Raw genomic sequence first — 21,858 nt, 5'->3', positions numbered from 1 at the left:
TGTGGCTGTCTGGTGGTCATCTTGGAGTCAGAGAAAATTGACTTGCAGTTACAAGAACTGACCACTGGGCGAAGCTCAAAGGAGTGGAGCAGGCTGGTATACCGTTCCGCCACAGAAACCACTGTATTAAGGTGGAAATGACTTTTAAATAGCTGTCTACAGGGACCACTGTGACCCAGAGGGTTAAAATCTTACATTTGTTATTTTTGTAAAATCTTCAGGATGATAAAAAAAAAAAACCCACAGCATGATAACTAACCCTATCAAAGGTTACTATCCTGCGCATACAAAACAACCTACAACACACTACAACAAACTTTGAGTTTGAAATCTTTTGTTTTTAAATTTTAACACCACAGAAAATAATTCAATTGAAAAAAAATCAAGGGTACATGTGCAATATTTTTATTGCCTCCCTAACGGTGAACATTTTAAGTTACTGTAAAATAAGAATCTAGATGTGACTTGAAGAAATAATGTCTGAATCAAGTATAAATACCCCAAAGCAATTAACACCTGATAACAGCCTGTAATAAGATCTCTTTTAGACTTGTTTTCTTGATGCATTAGTTGCTAAAGCATGCGTTTGAAATAAAGAAAGCTCAGCTATAGAAATGAAAACATGAAAAACATTTACATGGAATCATTTATGATTTATTCATTTGGGACAGATCCACTGAAAACGGCCATCTGATGCAAGTATTATCGAGTTTAAAGCAGGACTTTTGAGAGAGTGTGAGTGTGTGTAGATTCACAAATGTGTGTGTGTGTCTCTTGAAAATGTTGCCCTTCAACAGGCATTTTCATCGTACTATGAAGTTTCTCCATAGTAACCACTGAAAGGTCAATGAAGTGATTTTCTGAAACTGTGTGAGCTGTCGGAGCACTCAAAAGATGTTAGGTAGATATTTGCTGTGGCCCTGGTGACAACATCGCTCAAGTCATCGCCAATATGTTCCACAACCTTCAGTAATAAAAAATCAAAGTCCTCTCTAAGGAGGAAGTAAACCCTCTGAGGCTGCCAGAGTCAAATCAGAATTTCAGATAATGATGGTATGAATGTGTTTGACCTAGAAGTAATGCTTCTAGTATCACAAGGACACCCCATCCTACAAAAACAAACCACTTGGACTACCACAGCCCCAGGCTACATAGCAGCGTTTGCAGTCAGGGAAGCTAATAAAGAGTTAGCTCAAGGTTCTTATGCTGAACGTTGATCACTTTTTGTAATAAGGGATGTATGATTTACCTTTAAAAAATATCATCCAATTCCCAATCTGGTCTCTTGATCTTGGTAATACCTCAGGTCTTGATTCTTAGCCACACTTTGGTACAATCTCTTAAATGTTAAACATGACTAAGTTTCTCCTAAATCAGAAACTTATAAAAGTATTGTACATGCTGTGATTTTAATACGATAAAGCAAAAACTCTTGTTGCTCTGGGTTGTTTTTATAATTATGAACACTTATCTGCTTCCTCCTCTCAGGCGCTGAGGTCCACAGTTTGAAGATCCAGGCTGGCCTGGGTGAAATTAAGACATCAAAGCTTCATACATTAAACAATGAAGGCACAGAGGTAGTCCCTTCGAGCCATAGATTAAAACATGCACTAGGACAGATCTGAGTAAAAGTGGTGAAACTACAGAGTATGAAGACTGTGTTCAATAATTAGTGCTCAAATGTTTCAACGTCAGAAAAACCCACCTCATTTCATCAAAGTGAACATCCTCATCTTTGAAAGAGTCTCTGGTATTTTAACACACTACATTATGAAGCTGTTAGTCTTCAAGCAGAGACATGTACACGTTTCTATAATCTAAGTTTTAATTGACTGTGATGTTTTGGTCTGAAATTAAATAGATCTGTAGGATTAAGTGCATGACATGCATTAGAGTAAAAGCTCACATTAACATGAAAAACAAGTCAGAGCATGATTTTGATGATTGGGTTGTGTTCCTTTCCATCTCTGCACTGAATCAGTGGAGACGGCATTTGATCCATGCCACCCACCCACCGTCTAATGGCAGTCCTTGATGGAGAGTCTTGAAGCAGCTGCACGCTTGTTGACTCTGCTCCTTTTATCTAACGATGAAGCATAGATAATGTCTCAGCAGCTGCAGGAGTCAGAGTGGTCAGAGCCACAGAGACAACTTCAGCAGGCGCCGAGACGTGTCGACATCAGGCTCCTCAAACAAAAGTCGCCTTCAGTTTACTGCGGTCTATCCGCCCTTTGGCGTCACTCTGCTCTAACTGTCTTTTGGTCCTGATCATAGAGGGCATGTCTGACGTGTGGTACACCGCTGACCTCATCCTGCTGCCATAGCTGTGCAGCTCCAAGGCCACACCCTCCCACTTCCGGTCCAGCTCTGAACCCTTGAAGCCCCTGAGATCCTGTGACCCACGACGGGTCTGCCTGTTGTTTTCAGGCCCAGAGGTGGCCCCAATTTTGTCCACATCCAAGGCTTGTTTTGGAGTTGAGTGTTTGGTGCCCGATGACTTAGATTTACCCCTTGGATGAGGACGAGGCCGTGATGGAGGAGAAAGAGGAGAAGAGGACGAGGTGGGGATGGAAGAGGTGGTTCTTCTGCTTGGAGGTTTTGAACAATCTCCTCTTTCTCTCCTCTTCTTGTCTCTGTCTCTTCCTGTGGAAGAAGTGGCTGCGTAAACAGAGTGATGACAAAAGACAGCCGGGCCAAACGGATATAGATGCACTCAGCAGCACTGCAAAGCACCCACATGCCAGGTCCACTTACACAAAACACTCAATAAGAGCCACAGTCTTCCACAGTTTTTGGAAGACGTGCAGATGTAAATAAACATGCATTGGAAATAAAAAAGATGGAAGACTCTTTGTCTTTAAATCTATTAATTTTTGGAAAGCAGCAAAATATCTGGAGGATTTCACATTCTGTCAAATTCAGTAAAATATCACACTCTGACAGCCCTGAGCAGCACGTAGCCAACTGTTTAAACACCATAAATACAGCGTCACAGCATGCTCCTTCAATCACACTATGTGCCGGGAAGCAACAAAACACACACACACACACACACACACACACACACACACACACACACACACACACACACACACACACACACACACACACACACACACACACACACACACATAAATATTCATATTGATACAGATAGATAGATAGATAGATAGATAGATAGATAGATAGATAGATAGATAGATAGATAGATAGATAGATAGATAGATAGATAGATAGATAGATAGATAGATAGATAGATAGATAGATAGATAGATATTACTATCTCGATACATCTTGCTGCCATCTACTGGCTGAGAATAAAGAGCTAAAGGGTAAAGGACCATCTGTAACTTGTTACTGATGGTTGGTTTGTTCGGCTAAAATCCGTACAGCTGAAAGTAAAAACAGGACCTGATTTAGAAACAGTTATACTTTTACTTTCTGAACTAAAAATGTTAAGTTTATTATATTTCCTGCCTCTTCTCAGCCTCATGTCCACACTTCATGGTTCATTCCCTCACCAGCAGATGGGGCCATTTGAAATAAAAGCTAATTGTGCTGATGCACTAATTATTTTGTTGGCAAGCTGACACAGGCTGAGGTTTTCCCATGCAATTACACGGACAACATTACGATTCACAGAGACCTGTAGCTTTAATATACAGATCACATCCAAAGATTACTTCAGTGTGTGAAAATCACAATGCTCCCTTGGTATTTAAAGAATATTTTAACAACATTAGAGCTCTGTGACTCTTTCAGAAACAAATGGAGTACACAGTCAAAGAGGACACTGATTTTTGTTTTTGTCACTAACCACTAATATAAGGGTTTTTGACTCGCAAAAGATACCACAGTCTCATTCACTGAAGCCAGCTCTAACATTACTCATGTGTTCAGTTCAAAGGAAGTTGAACAGACTGCTCTTTGACCACCCTTAAATGGTTCCCCTAAACTCACATGTTGCTGCTGCTTCACATTAGCTCATCAGAAATCAAAACCAGAGCAAATTACTGTATAGATTTATTCAAAATAAGATAATCTGTCATGGCTGTGTTTATTTGCACATATGAGGTATGAGATGAGGTATGTGTGTTCCTGTGAGTGCATAAGTCCTTATGTGAGGAACAGGCTGCTGCAGCCTAACCTAGTTTTGTTTGTTGGATACCAAAGAGCCCAGCATGACAAAGCTTGCCTAACTAGGCATTGAGCTAAAGTGAACCCATGCATTGCTGATAGCCCAGTTCTCCAAAAAAGCCTTTGTAACCCAAAACAAAAGCCCAATACTGCAGAAAAACACACACAGACACACACAGACACACAAACGCACTGTGACACACGTACACATACACACAACCTAGGAGAGGCAAGAGGGAGAAGACAGGAATATCAAGTAAGATATGTAGGACAGAAGTTGCAGGGACTGAGAAGGCTCAGCACAAGTCACAGTAGAAGAACATTTCAGATTAACTGCTTTATCAATTTGGAGATTAGAAAACTGGGATTATTGATTTAGGAATTAGATTTAAATGGAAGAATTAATTACTTAAGAATCAATGGTGACAATATTAACTACACACTTTTTAGCATTAGTTAAGAATAGGTTGATGCCTAACTCATCATCTGCAAAGCATTGTTTTTTACAACAATACTCATTTGTATATCATGTAAAAACACAGTTATAAATATTTGATTACTGACTGATATGAATCTATAATCAGTTAAATAACTCTTTGTTTATACTGGATAAATGATGGGTTCACCAATCACAAATAAGCTTTCCATGGTATTTATGAACCAGTTGTTGACCTAAAAGCTCTTACATTTGCTGTTTTATAAATTGTATCTTTTATACGATTGGTTTTATACGATTGGTTTTTAAGTGTTATTGTGTCTTTTTATATAATTTGATTTTTTTCATTATATTGAATTTAAATCTGTGACTTCTATATTTTTAGGTGCTGCAGGTCTTAAACCTCATTAATAACTGCTTTATAAAGAAAAATAGTCTTCACTTTAGACCAGCTCAAAAAACACTAAAAAAACTTGTGACCTTAATTAATCATGATTCACTCTGTAATTGGCTGTTCACTTACTCTTACTACATGTTGGAAATATGTAGTTGTTAATAACTGGTGAACATGTAAATGGTTAATAACTGATCCACAATGGCCATGATTTACATAAACTACATTATTTGTAATTAGTGAATCCATTGCTTATAAAGTATGAATAAAGAGTTAGTTAACACATTATAGAAGGTTAAATTTTATCAGTAATAAAACATTTATAACTGTGTTTGTCCATGATAAACAAATGAGGATTCATATATGAACATTGCTTTACAAATGTAGAGGTAAGTATTAAGTAATGCTTAACTAATGCTAAAAAGTGTGTAGTCAATATGAAGTGTTACCAAATCTGTTATACTCTGATAATGGTCAACAGTTTAATGGTTAAATTAATGCTAATAATGCAACTTAGAGGAATGACATCAGTGGATAACAATGACATTAAAAATGATGAAGCCAACAGTTAATTATAGCTTCTTTCATACGGCAACAGTTAACTGCAACAACTCATCAGACTTGATTAAGACCAACATGTCTCCTCTTGTAAGAGTCTAAACTCTGGAACAACTTCACGCTGTTTGATGACCTGGTGGAGTAAAATATACACATCTCCCTCTGAATAAAGATATCCAAGCAGTGATATTCTGCTCTTTATATGTACATGAATACTTACATGAAAGCCCAAAGACAAAGAGTTTAATGTAGGACACTCAAGAAGTCATAACAAATTAAGTGAGGAGAACCAGATGATTCAGACGAAACTGAACGTCTAAGAAAAGAAATGAGGCCAGTCACACAAAGCTCTACAGTTAGAGTTTAACCTTTAAAACATTTATTTGAACTATTTACAGACAGAAAAGTCGACTGAACAGACCAGAGGAAAACTGATGGCTATCATGACACAGATGAAGGAAACAGTATTGCTGCAACACATTCAACAATGACCACAGCAATACAGTGATTTAGAAAAGATGTCTATCTACAAATTAATATTTTAACTGGCAGATCTTAAAGTGAAAATAAGGATGAGATAAATTACCCAAAGAGGAAAAAGTAAGGGAAAAATACTGATGTGAAACCGTGTGACTTATTACTCCAGAACTTCCAGCTACAGCTCGGCATTAAAATACAATTTAAAACTCTGAAGAAGTGCAAGAGCGTGGACAGGAGAGGAAGTGATGCTCCTGTTTGATGGAGTGTGAAGAGGACAACTGAAGAAGTAAAAAGAAACTACTCAGAGCAGAGGTTTCCTGATTGATTGTGTCAGAGAGGGAGATTGCTAGTTCGCCATGAGCTGAAAACCTGTTTCATGACACCGTGAAAGCCTGAGGGTTGAGGGGAGTATCTAAAACACAAAGAGGTGTGCCTGGCTGAACATACTTTCACTGTCCTGAAATGCAATGTGCTCAAAAAGTATGAAACTAATTGTAATTCATGAGTGAATGGTCAGACTACAGATGCAGGGTGTATTTTCCTTTGTTGTGAGGAATTGGAGCATCTTTATTATTTAATATTAGATAATTACTAGTAAGTGCTTTATGGCAGCACAACCTGACACTTCACCATGACCCTGACATTTTGCATCATCTGACAAAAACAAAGGTAAGAAATGATTCAAAAAGTGTGCTGTTTGTGTTTGTAATGGTCTAAAGTGCATTGTTAGATTCTGTACACTGAGGGTGCAGCTGATGTGATAGCACGGGTTAACGATTCATTCTGTACTTGGCCTAAGCTTACATTTCCAGAATAAATTCACAGCAAGTCACTCAAAAGTTCACACAGACACACTACACAAGGAAAAACCAGGCAAAGTAATGCACTGACATGTGCCTGATGCATCAAACTTTCCTCTCTTTGTGTGCATGTCGTATTACTTCTTATTGGAGGTGTTGTTTGAAGAAGAAGCTGATTGGAGGGTAAAGACCTCTTCACACTGTCATTACATAAGCTATCCAGATTGGTCTTTTTCATTATTTATTGTATTAATACTTAAATCTGAGATAGCATCCCACTGTTTTAGCGAGTGTAGAGTGATTTATGAAAACAAGGGAGAAAAGCTAGATGCATTTTGGGCCACAAACCAACAAGGAACTTCAAGCTGACTTAATTGGGTCAAAAGTTTGAAGAGTTCACACCGGGGAAGTACCTGAGCTGGGCCGATCCTCCTGTGCTTTATGCAAGGGCTGAGGGTTGCACTGGAGGGCTGAAGGGGTGACGTAGTTAAGGCTTGGACAGTCAATGTCACCCTCTCCAACAAGAGTCAGATCAGACAGGGTGTCCTCCTCCAGCATCTGGACCGATTCTCCCCTGACAGAGTCCTGGACGAGGCCACAGTGGGCACCCTGGGACGGGTGGATGGGAGAGAGCGTGCCAGGGAACGGAGGAGGAGGCCTGGCTTTCCTCCCCCCTCTACTGTCAGTGCCAAGTGCAGAGTCCAAGCTCTGGGACTGATGGCTCGAATTGAGCAAGTGGGTGCTGCCTCCTCCCCTGCCATTGCTGTTCGCCTTGATGCCCTGGCGACTGTTGCTAGGGAAGCTTCCATTGTTGGGGTTGCAGGAATACGGAGTGGAGCAACCGGGCTCTGATTCACAGGGAGGAGGGCTAGCCTGGTTGGTTGCCACTGGCGACAGGCGCAGAAAATCTGGGAGCTGCAGGTCGCTTTTGTTTAGCAGGCCTCGCTGGTCGTTTGCTCGGTTGCTCTGAGCTTTGGATATGAGGTCGAAGAACTCTGCAAGCACAAACGTTAATTTGCAAAACAAACAGGGACACATGAAAACACACACACACAGTCGTGTGCATGTGCACATACAACAAACAAGGAATCAGATAAATAATCACCAAAAAACATCCTTAAAACAGTTCATCACATTCTTTGTAATTCAGACATCATGCAGCAGAGGATGTGTATTAATCAGTTGAACAAGTCAGAGCTACATTCAGAGTGATCAGCTGGCTTCAAAAGCATTTAAGGCTGCTTCTGCAACATGGCAGGCAGGCAAGAGGTTAGTGTGATCACAGCAACACAGCAAGAGAAACAGAGCAACAGAAACAACAGAGAGGCAGGGTGTATCATTGTTCTTTACCTTCAGCTTCGTCTATATTAATCTTTTTCTGCTTTCTTTTCTCCGGAGCCTTATGAAGAGAGACAGAGTGGTTGGGTAAGGGCTGCGGGCTGCTACTGTCAGGAGTGGGCCCAGCCTTGCCATTTACCCCATGAGAGTGGGCTGAACCAGCTTTCCCTGATGGCCTCTCCTCCCCCTGATGGCCACAAGGAGAGCAAGTCCGGCGTTAGAGCCCCGCTCAGAGAGGACGGAGCGAGTTTGGAGACAAGTATTGACGACACATGGACTAGAATGCTACAGTGAGGGGGTTACAGTTTGTACAATGAGTTTGATTGAGGTGGTTTCAGTGATGCTGCTCCATCGACTGATCCAGCAGTGTGTGTATGAGATTAGTTAATACTGATTAGGGATGTCCTGATGCAGATTTTTTCATCATATGTCTTGACAATACTGATCTGATACCGATACCTTTCTCTGATAAATCCTGTGATTCTGTTATAAATGACGAATCATATTTGCTGTATGAAAGCGAGCCCTGTTGGTACCTCCTCGAGGAACACTTACTTTACAAATGTTTCAGATGCTCTTTTACTATCACTGCTATCACTATGCTTTCCAAAAAACTGGATCGTGAAAACTGGATCAGACCCAATCATGCAACAAAATTTGATGCCATCTGATCCTCCAAAAATAGCCATATTGGGCGCCGACACAGATCAGTGCATTAGATCGGGACATCCCTAATACTGATGGTGCTTCATACACCAGCCTCTGTCTTCAGTGTGTGAAATGTAATTTAAAGGCCCTTCAAGAGCCTTTAAAGGTGAGAAAAATCTCTACATAAACACATTACACTAACTTGTGTAATAAGTAAATTATATCATGAGATCATGTATACGTGTATTAACACAACATCTTCAGCTCTTATTGAACTGAGGGAGAAATCCTGAGACGCCCAACACTGAGAGTACCCAGCAGAGCCAACACATACAGTCACAGCGACAGATGTCTCAGCACCAGGGAGCAACTGTCCTTCTAATTGTAGCCCAGCAGCCTGTTTCAGAGGAAAGGACCGTAGTAGAATCAACCGAAAGAACGGCAGACTGCCTTTCAGCTCCTCATGAACCAGATATGACCCTAATAGCAATCTAAAGTGCTCCTGCCACCACCATTAAGTTCTTTCCCCGTGCAATAGAAAAGGAGTTTTTGAGGCTCTGAACCTTAGCAAAAGCCCAGTGAGGCAGGATAGTATCTTGTAGCTGATGTGTTTGATACAGAAAAAGAAGAACCAGCAAACCAGAGAGATGAGTTGATGAAGCATTTTGGCAGACCGTGGTAATGGGACATTACGAACCTGGAGAGTTTGTGGAGGCCCCTAACTGCGTATTGAAAGTGCACATGAAAACACACACAGCCCAAATGCTGCCAGAGACACACATCATACACCAGTGCATGTATTTTAGACAATGCAAACAGACATGGGTGACTGAAGGATGGGAGAGGGACACTTAGTAGCGTGATATCATCATCCAGGAAGAGGGGACATTCAGTGCGTTACAGGACATTCCAGTGTGAGAAGAAAATCAGAGAAATAAGCCAGAGGAGATCTTACTGTGGATGATTGGTTTCTGCCCACTGAGGCAGCGACGTGGCTCTTAGAGGGAGTGGCTTTCTGTTTGTCTGAAGGAAGGAGAGGAGGCACATTTAGAGGTACAGATGCTACATGATAACTCAGATTGTAAAGACTGAATCTGTTTCCTACCTTTCCCAGGAGTGTGATCTGCGATGTCTAAAACTACTCGCAGCCCATCCAGGTTAGATATGGGAAGACCTAAATCTAGTGGCTCCAGCTCCCCACTCTGCATCACAACACACACACACACAGTTAACAATTCACAGAATCTCTGTCTATTCCTTTCTTATCTGCCATCAGACACAGTTACAAAGCTGCTTACGATGCGTGCCACCAAGTCAGCGAGGTGTAAGCCATATTTAGCCACCACAGGCCTGAGGACCTCTGTTACTGGCTTGGTGGGCTTCGCTTTCAGACCCACTGAGCGGTTTATTGGGACCAAGTCGAGTCTGGAAAAGGAGAGACAGAATCATCATACCCTTCATAACCATGAGTCATTGGTTTCAGCTTTTACCTCCACTTTGACTCACTGTATTGGTTTGAAAAGTATGAAAGCTCAAGGAGACAACTTGTCAAAACTTTACCTGAAGAGAGTGCGTTTTTCTAGTCGTAGGTCCCGAGAGCATAATGTCATACAGTCTTGGTCCAGAACAAGTGGCTGAGAAAGTAAGACACAAAGAGAATGAGTCCATCAAACAAGATCCAAGATGGAAAAGTTAAATGCTAATACAGAAAGAAAAAGCTGTAAACCCGTGGCTTCCATGCAGTCTGAATGATAAAAGTGCAGTCAGATCAAAAGTTGCATGATGCTACCCCATGACTCAAACTGCCAAAGAGTTAAAGAAGAAAGATCCTCACTTGTTTTCAGAATTATGAGCAACAGAAATTTCATGATTGACAAAGATGTTGTAAAAAGGTAACAATGAAGTTTACCAATGAGGGATCTTTCCAGTAAAACACATGATGGGAAACACACTCGTACAAAAAAAATAGAAATCACCCCAATGCTTGTGAAAAAAAAAGAGAGAGATAAACAGTCATGTAATACTTCTGATGTTCTGGTAAGGCACAACTCTACCACAAATACACAAAGATCTGCTGAGTAGAAACAAAATAACTAGTCTTTTAAGAAGGGTACCTTATAACCCCCAAAGTTCAAATTACTCCACTGGATTACGCTATGAAAATTAAATATTTGTTAGTAAGTTCAATTTACTCAAATGTCTGAGTTTTCATTGTTGAAACTGATGATTTCTGAGTAAATTGAACTTTTGTAACTAGTTAAGTAAGCACAGCTTAAAATCATTAGTTTCTGTGACTGTGTTTGTAACTGTGAGTGAGGAGGGGACGCAGTCGATATGACACCCTGCTGTACTTCTAGAGGTGCAGCAGTGGTACAGGTTGTCTGTGCTCCACATTACACAGACTGTTTGTCCGTCGTCACAGTAGTCACAGCATGGACCAGCTGTCTTGTGACACTGATCAGCTGTCTATGCTCTACATGGTGTGGACTGACTGTGTCAAAAATAAATAAATATACCTTTTTACATTTTCAAAGTTGGCCTAAATAGCATGATAGTACAGTCAAACATTTCATTAATAAATATATTAACCATTAGGTACACTGCAAAAGTCAAGAGGTACAAGACCCCGTGCCATGGAGCACAGACCACCAGTCAGTGCCGTGGGGCTCAGACAACCTGTGCCCCCTGAAAAAAAAAATATTTCAATGAGCAGCAGGGTCTCATATCTACTGTCTTCCCTCCTCACTCATGGTTACTAAAGTTATGAAATTAGAGCTGATTTTTGGTGTGACGGTGGTTGTAACCATGGGTGAGGAAGGCATGCTGTGGTTATGAGACTTTAAATTGATATCTAATTAAGTTGTTCAGATCTGCTTCAATTTTTTCATTATTACATTTGCTTAATTCATGAGGCAAATTTATTGATATCACATCTTTCAGTTTTGAGTAAGATCAAGTTATGTTTTACAGTGATATGCAACATTTTTTAACATTACTTAATATTTTAATTTGTAACAAATAAGAATCAGGTTTATTTGATTACAGACATTCAGTAGAACGATTTTCCATAATAATCGTAACTACTGAAGATGCTGAGTTAAATTAACTTAAGTTTCATATTTAATCACTTAGTTTTTTTAAGATAACCAGTTTACCATTGTTTTTCAAGTAAACTCAACTTATCCGGGTTTACAGTGTAAGACGTGTGAGTTTCAGAAATATTAAAGCCACAAATTTAGCCGGAAGTTTCATCTGCCTGACTTTGGTCAGTGTGACTGGTTTGTATAATAGATCTTTTGCGACAATGAATGAAGATCAACTTGTACTGTACCTTTTCCCCTCCAACCAAAAAGAGATCTATTGCTGCCAGGTTGATGCAGAGCTTTTCACAGATACCCAGCAGTAAATCCCTGATAGACACTCCGGCCCTCAGCGGCACAGAGCAACATGAGCCGTCAGGCAAGCTTATGTTACACTGCCTCAAGAGGGCGCTGCTTCCCCCACGCTCTGCTGACACCGATGCTGTACCATGATGAACTTCACCCTAAGGGGAAAACGGGGAGAAGAGAAAGAGTGTTGGGTTAGAAATATAAAAGAAACAAAGACATTTTTTCAATTTTGGTTCGAGTTGTTTGACTTGTATTGATCAGATTTAATAATATTACCAATTGTTCAGGCAAAATGGCCCGAACAACTTGTTGCTGACAACTCAAATCTTTAAGCTATTAGGGACAGGCCTTAATGGATCGGACCTGTTTGTCCACCACATCCCACAAATACTTGATTAGACTGAGATCTGGGGACATTGGATACCGAGTCAATACCTTGAACTCTTGGTCCTGTTTGTCTAAACCACCTTCTCTCATTGCTTTGTAGTCCAGTTGTAGGAGCACTCAGCGGTTGAAAGAGGTCAGCATGAGTACCCTGACCAGTCTGTGGTTAGACAAACCAAAAATATTCAAATACAGATATGCACTAAGTGTCCAAACTCCAGTAGTTTCTCAGCTGGATCAAACCATGCCAGCCAGCCTGAGTGCATCAGTCAGCTTTTACCTCCAACTACCACATTGCTGGCTCAATGGTTTTCCTACCTTGGACCACTTTTGATCTTTACTGACCACAATGGACTGCACAAAATTTACAGTTATGGAGATACTCTGACAGAGTCATCAAACATCACATTTTATCTCTGTTAAAAAAGCTCATATCTGAACACATGTCCATTCACACTGCTTCAACATCAAGGGTTAAAAGTAAACTTGATGCCTGACATATCCCAAACATTTGATATTTGCCAAATTATCAGTGTTGCTTATCTCATCTTAGAGTGGTCCCAATGTTTGATCAGCCCAGTTTGATTCAAACAAAAGTTTATCAACACACTGGGACACAATCTAAAGTAGTGACCGACCTCATGACTCTGACTGACCTCATTCTTCCCCATTCCTGGTGTCCCCAACTCCAGGCTGGTTCCTGATGACAGCGATCCCTGGGATTCACGGCGTCCATTGCTGCCAGAGAAATCTGAAAATAGTAGTGGTAGTGTGAGGGACATGCCATTGAATTCAGGATAGAGAATAACTACAGATGTATATGTCTAAATTAAGTTAAAATGATGCAAACTACATTTGTTAAAGTCGCAGCTCATAAAGCACAAAGTAAGACTACATCAAGATAGGAGTTTCACTGAAGTTGTTTGGAGTGCATTTCTGTATTGACATGGGAAATAAAGCAGATTTTTAACGTCAGCAGATCTTTGTTGAAGTCACACTGACGACCCGAATCTAATGTGTTTTTCACAGAGACTCAGTGAATATCGATGAAAACTCATCACAGCATTCCTGAGGTATTACAACAGCCAAAACTGGGTAAACAAAAAGCAGCCTATAATGGTTACTGAACACACAAACATACAAAATTCTTAAGTGTTTGTTCTACCGAAAAAAAAAAAAAAAAAAAAAAAATATATATATATATATATATATATATATATATATATATATATATATATATATGTATATATATATATATATATATATATATATATGTATATATATATATGTATATATATATATATATATATATATATATATATATATATATATATATATATATATATATATATATATATATATATATATATATATATATATATATAACTTTGTTCATAACAAAAATGCTATAATTTTTTAACTTAAAGAATTTATAAAATGTTTCAAACTCACTGTAGTTGAAATCAGCCAGCTCTCGTTTCTTTGGGCCTTTGCCGAAACTCCTGTTTCGAGACCAGGAGAAGAACATGCCTTTCTTTCGGTCTCCGGACTCATCCCGACTTTCTTCATTTAAAGATCTGCCTGATTTGCTTTTTTTGTCCTCCTTTAAGAAAAAACGTAAACACAGAGGGTGTAAAGTTTTGTCCATTTCCAAAGAACTGTGTGTATCACCTTTCTAATACTTAAGGAAACTGGAACTTTACACCCAAGTCATAGCCATTTTTTAGTATTACCTTCTTGGGTGTTGAGATGTTGGAGCGGTCTGAGCCGGTGGTGCTGTGCTTGGAGGTCGGGCTGCTGGGGATGTGGTAAGGGTCAGGCAGGGGCCTCCCCTCCACCTCAGCAAGCATACACTCCTGGTAGAGCAGAGACTTGAGGAAGCGTGTGTAGCTGTCAAACTTCATCAGGTTGAAGATCTAAATATGAGACAAAAGAGGGAAAAATAAAAAAACAATGACAGAGAAACTTTAAACACGTCTCCGGTTCACAGGTCAACATACTGCTTCATTTGCGGTAAGGTATGCTCCACAAAATGTCTTTTCCAACAACATATACCTTTGTTACTTCAAGAAGAGGGAGACTTGACTTGTGTGCAGCTGTCAAGAAGGTTAACATGCACATTGCGTGCCATAAGTTTCTCCCCCAAGCTCCTTGGAAAACAGATTTGAGGAACCACTGATTTCATATGTGTAATACTGTGTTGGCTTAAATAGAGCATGACCACAGTTATAAGATGCTCCCCTCCTTCTATAAAACCACTTTTTATGGACCATGACTTGTTTTATACAGAAAACAAATTTTATTAAATGCTCTCCAAAGTTTAAACCTGATCATATGTCAGTAACACACTTATGGTCTCTAGTATTTTAATACCTAAAGTAATGTAAATAACCTGCTTTCCATTGGATAGATGACGAGTCTGCTAATAGGGATACCTTAGATATATTTTTCAGAAACATATGCACCCTGGTATTTAAAAACAAACTTCTAGAGCTCCTCATCTTTGTGTATTTAAGTAACACAGAGGTCTTCTTGGTATGCACTTATTTTAGGCATTTTGAGATATTGGTTGTGATTCAGCACCTTTAAGATAGAGATTACCTGATGGATTACACACTGTGACACTATATTTTTTGGCAACCTTTTAATGTTAAAGCAGCCTTGATAAACATTTTCATAAAAATAGTATCATACCTCCACCTTGGTTTTTGGTTAGCTTGTCCTACTTTGAGCTACTTTGGTTATCGGACTGGCGGTGTCACCTGTTGTGCTGAGTATCGACAATTAACCACCAAACTTTAAGTTTAAACCATCCCACTTTTCAAGATGTATCCTGGAGGAAAAACTGTCTTCTACTCAGGTCAGTGCAGCACATATAAACCAAACTGCACAATGCCCAATGATACAGATACAATAAAGTGAAGGCACATGAATGAACAAGACCGACAAATAGAATACAGCAATGAACAGCTAGAGGCAATTCAATACAAAATATCACATGCTTATACAATGTGTATGAAGGAGATCAACACGATCACCGTCTAAGACTAAAAAAGGAATAGTCTGAGCAACTTGTAGATGGAGATCAAGTGGGAGGAGATTTGAAACCTCTTCCAAGTTTGCTTCATTAAGCAACAAAAACACTATTATTTGCAAGACATTATAATTTGATAGCCTGTAAAACTGTTAAACTGAAACATCCTTTTCCAGACCCTTTCATCTTTATCTTTAACTCATTGTTTGCTTGTGTACCATGAAGTTTGTTTTCTGGAGCAAAACAAGTATCTTCAGTACTTCTGGACTAACTGCACAGTGTCAGCATGTCGGCACAGCGCTCTCTCAGAAGCTTTTTTCTAAAGAAGGACAAATTCAGAGGCCGACTCAGGGTAAGTCTAACACCCCTTGAACACTGGGGCCGGTTGTTCAAAGGTAATGTGATCAGATTTTGGTTATCGGATTGGATTAAATCCCAAAAATGAGTTGTTCAGAAGGGAAAGAAGGATTTCAAAGTCATATTTCAGGATCACATAACCCAATCTTAGCTTTAATCCGAATCAAACCTTCAGTTTATGTTGTTCAGAACTTTTCAGTTGGATTTGGATCACTTTGATCCAGAAAAATAGGATTATCCTGATCCCAACAGGGGGTAAGATTTTGAGGTGGATTTCAGGAAGAAATATAATAAAATTGTATAATTGGTCAAATAACACAACACTTGTACAATTTAGTGTTGATACTTTTATTTGTTGTTAGCTCTTGACTTATTTACACATTACAGTGTTTAAGTAGATAAAGTTAACTTAGGCTCCCAATGAAGCCTTTCAGTGTAGTAAAGTAAAAAACAAAGATAAACTGAAAGAGCAGAAGCACAGATACGAACAAATTGAGCTGACCAAACTGCAGCAAACCAGAGAAAAACTTCAGATCCACCTTCTAAAAGCAGAGCGTAAAAATGCTGGACTCTCCTTTACAGAAGGAGAAGACCCTGAACATTTTTTTGTTTTTGTTTTGCTGACTATTGGACATTTAGCCTCTCTTTTTTTATTTCAGATGTTGACATAATATCCACTTTGTATTTTTTTTATGTACATTTGTCATCCCTTTGTTGTGGCTTAGGTGGGGGTCATAAAAGAAATTAAAAATGTAAATGGACGTGAATGTTTGTCACTTTTTTTTTTCATAAAATAATAAAAAAATAACTACAGTGGCCCCATTCTGGCTATGCTGTCCCATTAAGAGACCCGGTGATCTGGATTTGGTAATCTTGAAAACTGTGTATCCGGATCAGGGTGATCCAGTCCAATGTTGCTTTGAAAAACTGGCATAAAAGTGAGACGGATTACCTGATCCTGGATAGCAAGAAATTGGATATCTAAATCTGGAGCATTTTGATCCGGATTAAATTCGTTGAACAACTGGCCCTGGATGTTCAAACCTGAGGCTTAATGATGACTGAACTTCTTTTTTCACTGGGGCAGCATCACAGGTATCAAAAGAGGCGCAACTGTCGGGAAATAACGTCACAACCTCATTTATGTTAGCGCCTCAAGGTGAAATATTAGCGCCCCTTTATTTCCTCACTCTCTGTATGGAGATCATAGAGGGGCAGAGTTCTGGGCCCTGACAGCGCTAGAAATAGAAGCAGATGCTTCCCAGATGTTTTCCCTTTGTCTGTATTCACATCATGTGACTCTGCAACACCACATTGCAATGTAAAACCATCACTGTGACTGAAATATTAAGCTGATGTGGGCAGGATTGTAAAGAATAAATGCAGAGGTATGGTGGAGTTATTGTAGTGCTCCACAGAGTGCATGTCTGATGTGTTGATTCATAAGGTAACAGCAGTGATGAAGTGTTTCATCTAGCTCTTCTCAGCTTCATCAAAGTGTAAACAACTCAATTTGACTCCAATCAAACAATCATTTCAGTATAGTCGCCTCTCTCAGGACAAACCCATCAAACATGCCAGGGACAATTATTATGTGAGGCCACAAGCAAAGATCAACGATTAATCTTTTTCTGCACACACAGTTTTTAAAAGGTCTCTTTTATTTCATTTTACCAAGTCTGTCCCCCAGTTTAAGTCTCTTGTCACTTGGAACAGTTAAGAAGGCCAGGGATCATCATCATTTTAGAGCAGCTTTAGAGCCGAATGCAACCTGCTCAGCTGAAGTTGTTGTGAAACAAAGTAAGGTTTCAGTGTTTTAAGTTTGTTGGTGTAAACTGTACCTGCAGTTGTTGCTCTTTGAACATGTCAGGCCGAGGGGCGTTGAGTATGTCGTCAGCGAGCTGAGCTTGACTATCGATGTTTACTGGTGTTGTGGCTTTGCTGGACAGGAAGCTGTTATAGATCTCCCTGGCACGCTGAGAGAGCTGTGAAAGGATAAAAAGACAGGAATGACATGAATTTAGTTTATTATTGCTGAAAGGATCGTGCATATGTATGTATTCACTTAAAACCTTTGCATGTTTGTTACCTGCTTCTTGTCATTCTCAGGGACGTGGCTGAAGAACTCACAGGCCTGCCAGAACAAGATGTTTTCCTCACTGAACTCTTTCTTCAGGAACTCCTGAGGCAAAATGATCAGTTATCAGCCATGGGGTCAAAAGTATATTCAAAGTAAAATGGTTTGCACAACATGAGCTTCACACTGGGCTTTGAGTGATATTTTCGTTTTCTGATAGTATCATATAACTTCGTCAACTGATAATGGTGAAGTAAGTCACACTTATATGAAGGCTGTTCTCATGTTTCCATCTTTCATATTTTTCTTGCCAAATCCTCAGAGATTCCTCCTTACTTTATACATCCCAGAGCAGAAATAAGAGCCTGAAACATTAAAGAAGCGAGTGGGTCCAGAACAACTCCCAGTTTAAATAAAATTGCACAAAAAACTTGGGATGCATGTTACCAGCCAACAGCCATTGGTCAGTCTGATAGTTTGTAAGCTCAGGGATACATACCGTGTTTTGTGCCTTGTTCTTTGCCATTGTTATTCAGATATACGACATTAGAAATCCCTTCAGCGGTATCTTGTAATAGCTGGACAAACACACAAATCCAGTCATATGCTGATAGCCTACCGAGAAGTAGCGGACCCCCACGGGGTCCTGCAGCAGTCTCTCAAAGCAAACAGCCCAGCTGGCCACCCTCCTCTCAGTGTGGCGCCGGTGACTCTGAACGCTGGGGAGGCTGGCATTGCTGTTCAAACTGTTGTCACTGCCGCAGCCCTGCAGCTCGGTGCTGTTGAGCTCTGTTAAAACACACAAATAAAAACAATGAACAAGCAGAGGCACAACCAAGGGTTCAGTACCTCTGTATAACACTTAATGCCAGTTTGCCAGTTAAAAAAAAAAAAGATGTAATGATTAAACATGTTGAATTTCATTGCATTTCCATTTTTGACTCCCATGTGAATGACACAGCATTGAAATCATTGAATAAACTGGTCAATACTGGGTGCTGTGCTTAAAAACAAAACCAGGGTCAGTAAAAGATCTTTCTGGCACTACTTTAAAAAGCTTGCTTTCCCCAGAATTTATTTTATTTGATTTCCCTTCTGTTTCTGCAACAGTTTTACCTGACTGCACACCTGTCTGGTGTACACCTGTGACTGATTTTTCATCAACATGTTAAATTAGTTCTTCAACAAATTTCCAAAGAGTCTAAGTCAGATTTAAACATGGTGCTGAAGCAGAAAAAATCTTCTTATTTGTATTCTTAAACTGATGGATACTCATGGAAGTTTTTCTAAGGTACCCACAGAAAAACAGCCCTCGTCTTTTTCAGGGCATGACACAGAAATCACACAGGGACAATGAGAAAAATATTATAATACTCAAGACTAATAACAGTTCTCATAAGCTTGTTCTTGTTAACCGTGTGACAACCCCGTTACCATGCCACTCTCTGTCTGTGTTGCAGCGTGCGTATCCTGGCAGTGGGTAATCAGCTAAATGAGCTACACCTGGGAATGGTGCAGTCTGGGTATAAAGGTCTCCCTCACCCCCCCCTCGAGTGGTTGTGAAAGCTGTGATTAAATTAAATTCTCAACGATTTGTGCTTGTCAGCCGATAAATTAGGGAAATACACTGACTGGGCAGATGGTCTTAAACTGATTCTGTTATAATTAAAAAGTGATTATTTCTTTTCTAATCAACCCTCTGCAGTTCAGAACAAAAACTGGGTGGTTGAAATAAAAAAAGTTTGAAAATTTTAATTTAAATTTTTTTTCAATAACATTGAGATAACAAAAAACAAATTAAAATATATACTTTTTTTCATTTTACCAACATATCACTCATCATATGTGCTTAATGTAAGAGTGCTGTTGAGTGCTCATCGATGTAGATACTGGTTAAGAACAAATCCCAGACAAAAACAGGTGATTTTTAGAATCTTAACTGTACAAGTGGATTTTGAAACAAATTTCTTGAAAGGTTGTTGAATGGGACCCATTGTGTCTGTGGTGTCTTCTATAACAATCACACAGCCAGAACTTTTAAAAGGAGAATTTTTGTTTTACTTATGTTTTTTCAAACATACCTTTCAAACGTACCTATAACGTACCTTTATTACTGATTGACTTTTTTTTTTTTCTTTTAACTACTTTAGTGCTTATCATGAACATGCTGTGCATTGGTCTGATGTAGTTCATCTCTAAGTCTCCTATTGATGACCAAGTCCAAGCCCTAGACAACAACGTACAATCCTATAAGTGCAATGTGACAAAATTGTGTAAAACCATCACATGATAAGATCCTAAATTAACACCATTCAACAAAAGACAACAAGGACCAATATGTAAAGACAACAGTACTGATACTCATGAGACAGAAGGGGTTGGAATATAAAAATATCTCCACAGTTTCAAGCTCTTCAGTTCAAAACTGTATTAATTTTGTTTCACAGTTTTAGCTGGTTTACATTTAAGTGTTTGAGAAGTGTTTCCTTCCCACCACCACATCTCAGTATTTCTATGCCACTAATGCTGGGAAAAACTTACAAAGGAAGGACACAGAGACACTTAACACAAGGCTTCAGGCCTGTTAAAGAGGAAAACTGCTGCTCAGATGAGATAAAATAAAAAAAGACAAGAACAGCTGGAGGGAAAGTATCACCGGTCAGGTGCCACAAAAAAACATAGATTCAGGAAACACACAGGGAGGCAGAACAAGGCCTAAAGCTAAGACATGGTTTAGTCAAATCCTGGAAAAGGACAAATGGTTCTTTGCTTTTTTACTTTGTGCATTTCAATACAAGAAATTGCTCAGGCCATTAACTGTTGTTAGGTTCCATATTGTGTTATGCATAACTCCTAGGGCTTCAGTTGATATGAGTATTCAAATGCACTTAAAGCCTTTCACATGACTTATCAAAAACAAAACGGAAAACAACAGCAAAAAAAACTGTTTTGAAATCCATAATACCAGAATTTAAAAAACGAATAGTCTGATGATCCTGAGTCAGTTATCTACACTATACAGCAGGTAAACGTAAAAATCAGCTTTCAGCAAGCTTAGTTGTGAAAGTTAGGCAGAAAAAAAAAAGAATATTTTCCTGTCTTAGAATTCAGACCAGAAACCCAACATGTCTCTGTAATCACACAAAAGCCACAATCAATTTATCTATCTTTTCTAATCTGGAGGCAAAAACAGCAAAGCCATTACACATCATCCTGTTTACTCAACTGACAGACTGTAAAATAAACATTAACATGATACATTTCTAGAAAAAATAAAGCTGTTTGGTTCTCTGCTTGAAGATCTTTTGTCAAACAGTGTCTATTTGATAATCTGAATTTTATAGCCTTTAATAGCCTCTAAAACGGCGGTATCCTCACCTGGGTAAAGCTGGTAGGAGCCTGTGTGATGCCAGCGGGGCATGTAGCGAATCTTTAGGGGCAACCAAGCCCCTCCATCCATACTCACCCTATCAGGGCCCCTTGCAAACTCACACACAGGTTTGAATACTTAGCTCAAAACAGTGCCCACACACACACTCACACAGCAGATAACACCCCATGAGTAAGGAGCAGAGAGAGACTGAAGGAAAGAGAGAGCCTGTTGGTCATTAGCAACCTGACTGAAAACCTGAGAGACCACAGAGAGTCAGGTCACCCCACACACACACAGACACACACAGACACACACACACACACACACACACACACACACACACACACACACACACACACACACACACACACACACACACACACACACACACCTTTGTAGGCAGGTTGGTAAGTGATACAAGCAGACCTGGTGCTTATGAATAATTCAGAGACT

The 21,858-nt window shown here is 39.5% G+C and overlaps 1 protein-coding gene across 5 annotated transcripts in view; it reads right to left on the bottom strand.

Moving 5' to 3' along the window:
* Positions 1-5,903: 5,903 nt before the first annotated feature.
* rgs12b (regulator of G protein signaling 12b) overlaps positions 5,904-21,858 on the bottom strand; it is a 48,660-nt gene continuing 32,705 nt past the window's right edge. For 4 of the 5 annotated variants that reach the window (XM_074688272.1, XM_074688282.1, XM_074688300.1 and 1 more), the window contains exons 7-19: positions 18,652-18,821; positions 18,045-18,137; positions 17,797-17,940; positions 14,298-14,480; positions 14,017-14,167; positions 13,221-13,315; positions 12,123-12,335; positions 10,352-10,425; positions 10,090-10,216; positions 9,897-9,993; positions 9,747-9,814; positions 8,156-8,330; positions 5,904-7,800 (exon numbers count right to left, since the gene is read on the bottom strand). In XM_074688272.1, coding sequence (XP_074544373.1) covers positions 7,202-7,800; positions 8,156-8,330; positions 9,747-9,814; positions 9,897-9,993; positions 10,090-10,216; positions 10,352-10,425; positions 12,123-12,335; positions 13,221-13,315; positions 14,017-14,167; positions 14,298-14,480; positions 17,797-17,940; positions 18,045-18,137; positions 18,652-18,821 — 2,189 coding nt within the window. In that variant the 3' untranslated portion in view covers positions 5,904-7,201. The remainder of the gene's footprint in view (positions 7,801-8,155; positions 8,331-9,746; positions 9,815-9,896; positions 9,994-10,089; positions 10,217-10,351; positions 10,426-12,122; positions 12,336-13,220; positions 13,316-14,016; positions 14,168-14,297; positions 14,481-17,796; positions 17,941-18,044; positions 18,138-18,651; positions 18,822-21,858) is intronic. The other variant, XM_074688309.1, reaches the window with a different exon arrangement.

Source organism: Halichoeres trimaculatus, unplaced genomic scaffold, assembly GCF_033239565.1.
Source record: "Halichoeres trimaculatus isolate MK-OKI-2021-1 unplaced genomic scaffold, fHalTri1.1 fHalTri1_scaffold_2, whole genome shotgun sequence".
Lineage (NCBI taxonomy): Eukaryota > Metazoa > Chordata > Actinopteri > Labriformes > Labridae > Halichoeres > Halichoeres trimaculatus.
This window is presented reverse-complemented; position numbering and strand designations above follow the sequence as displayed.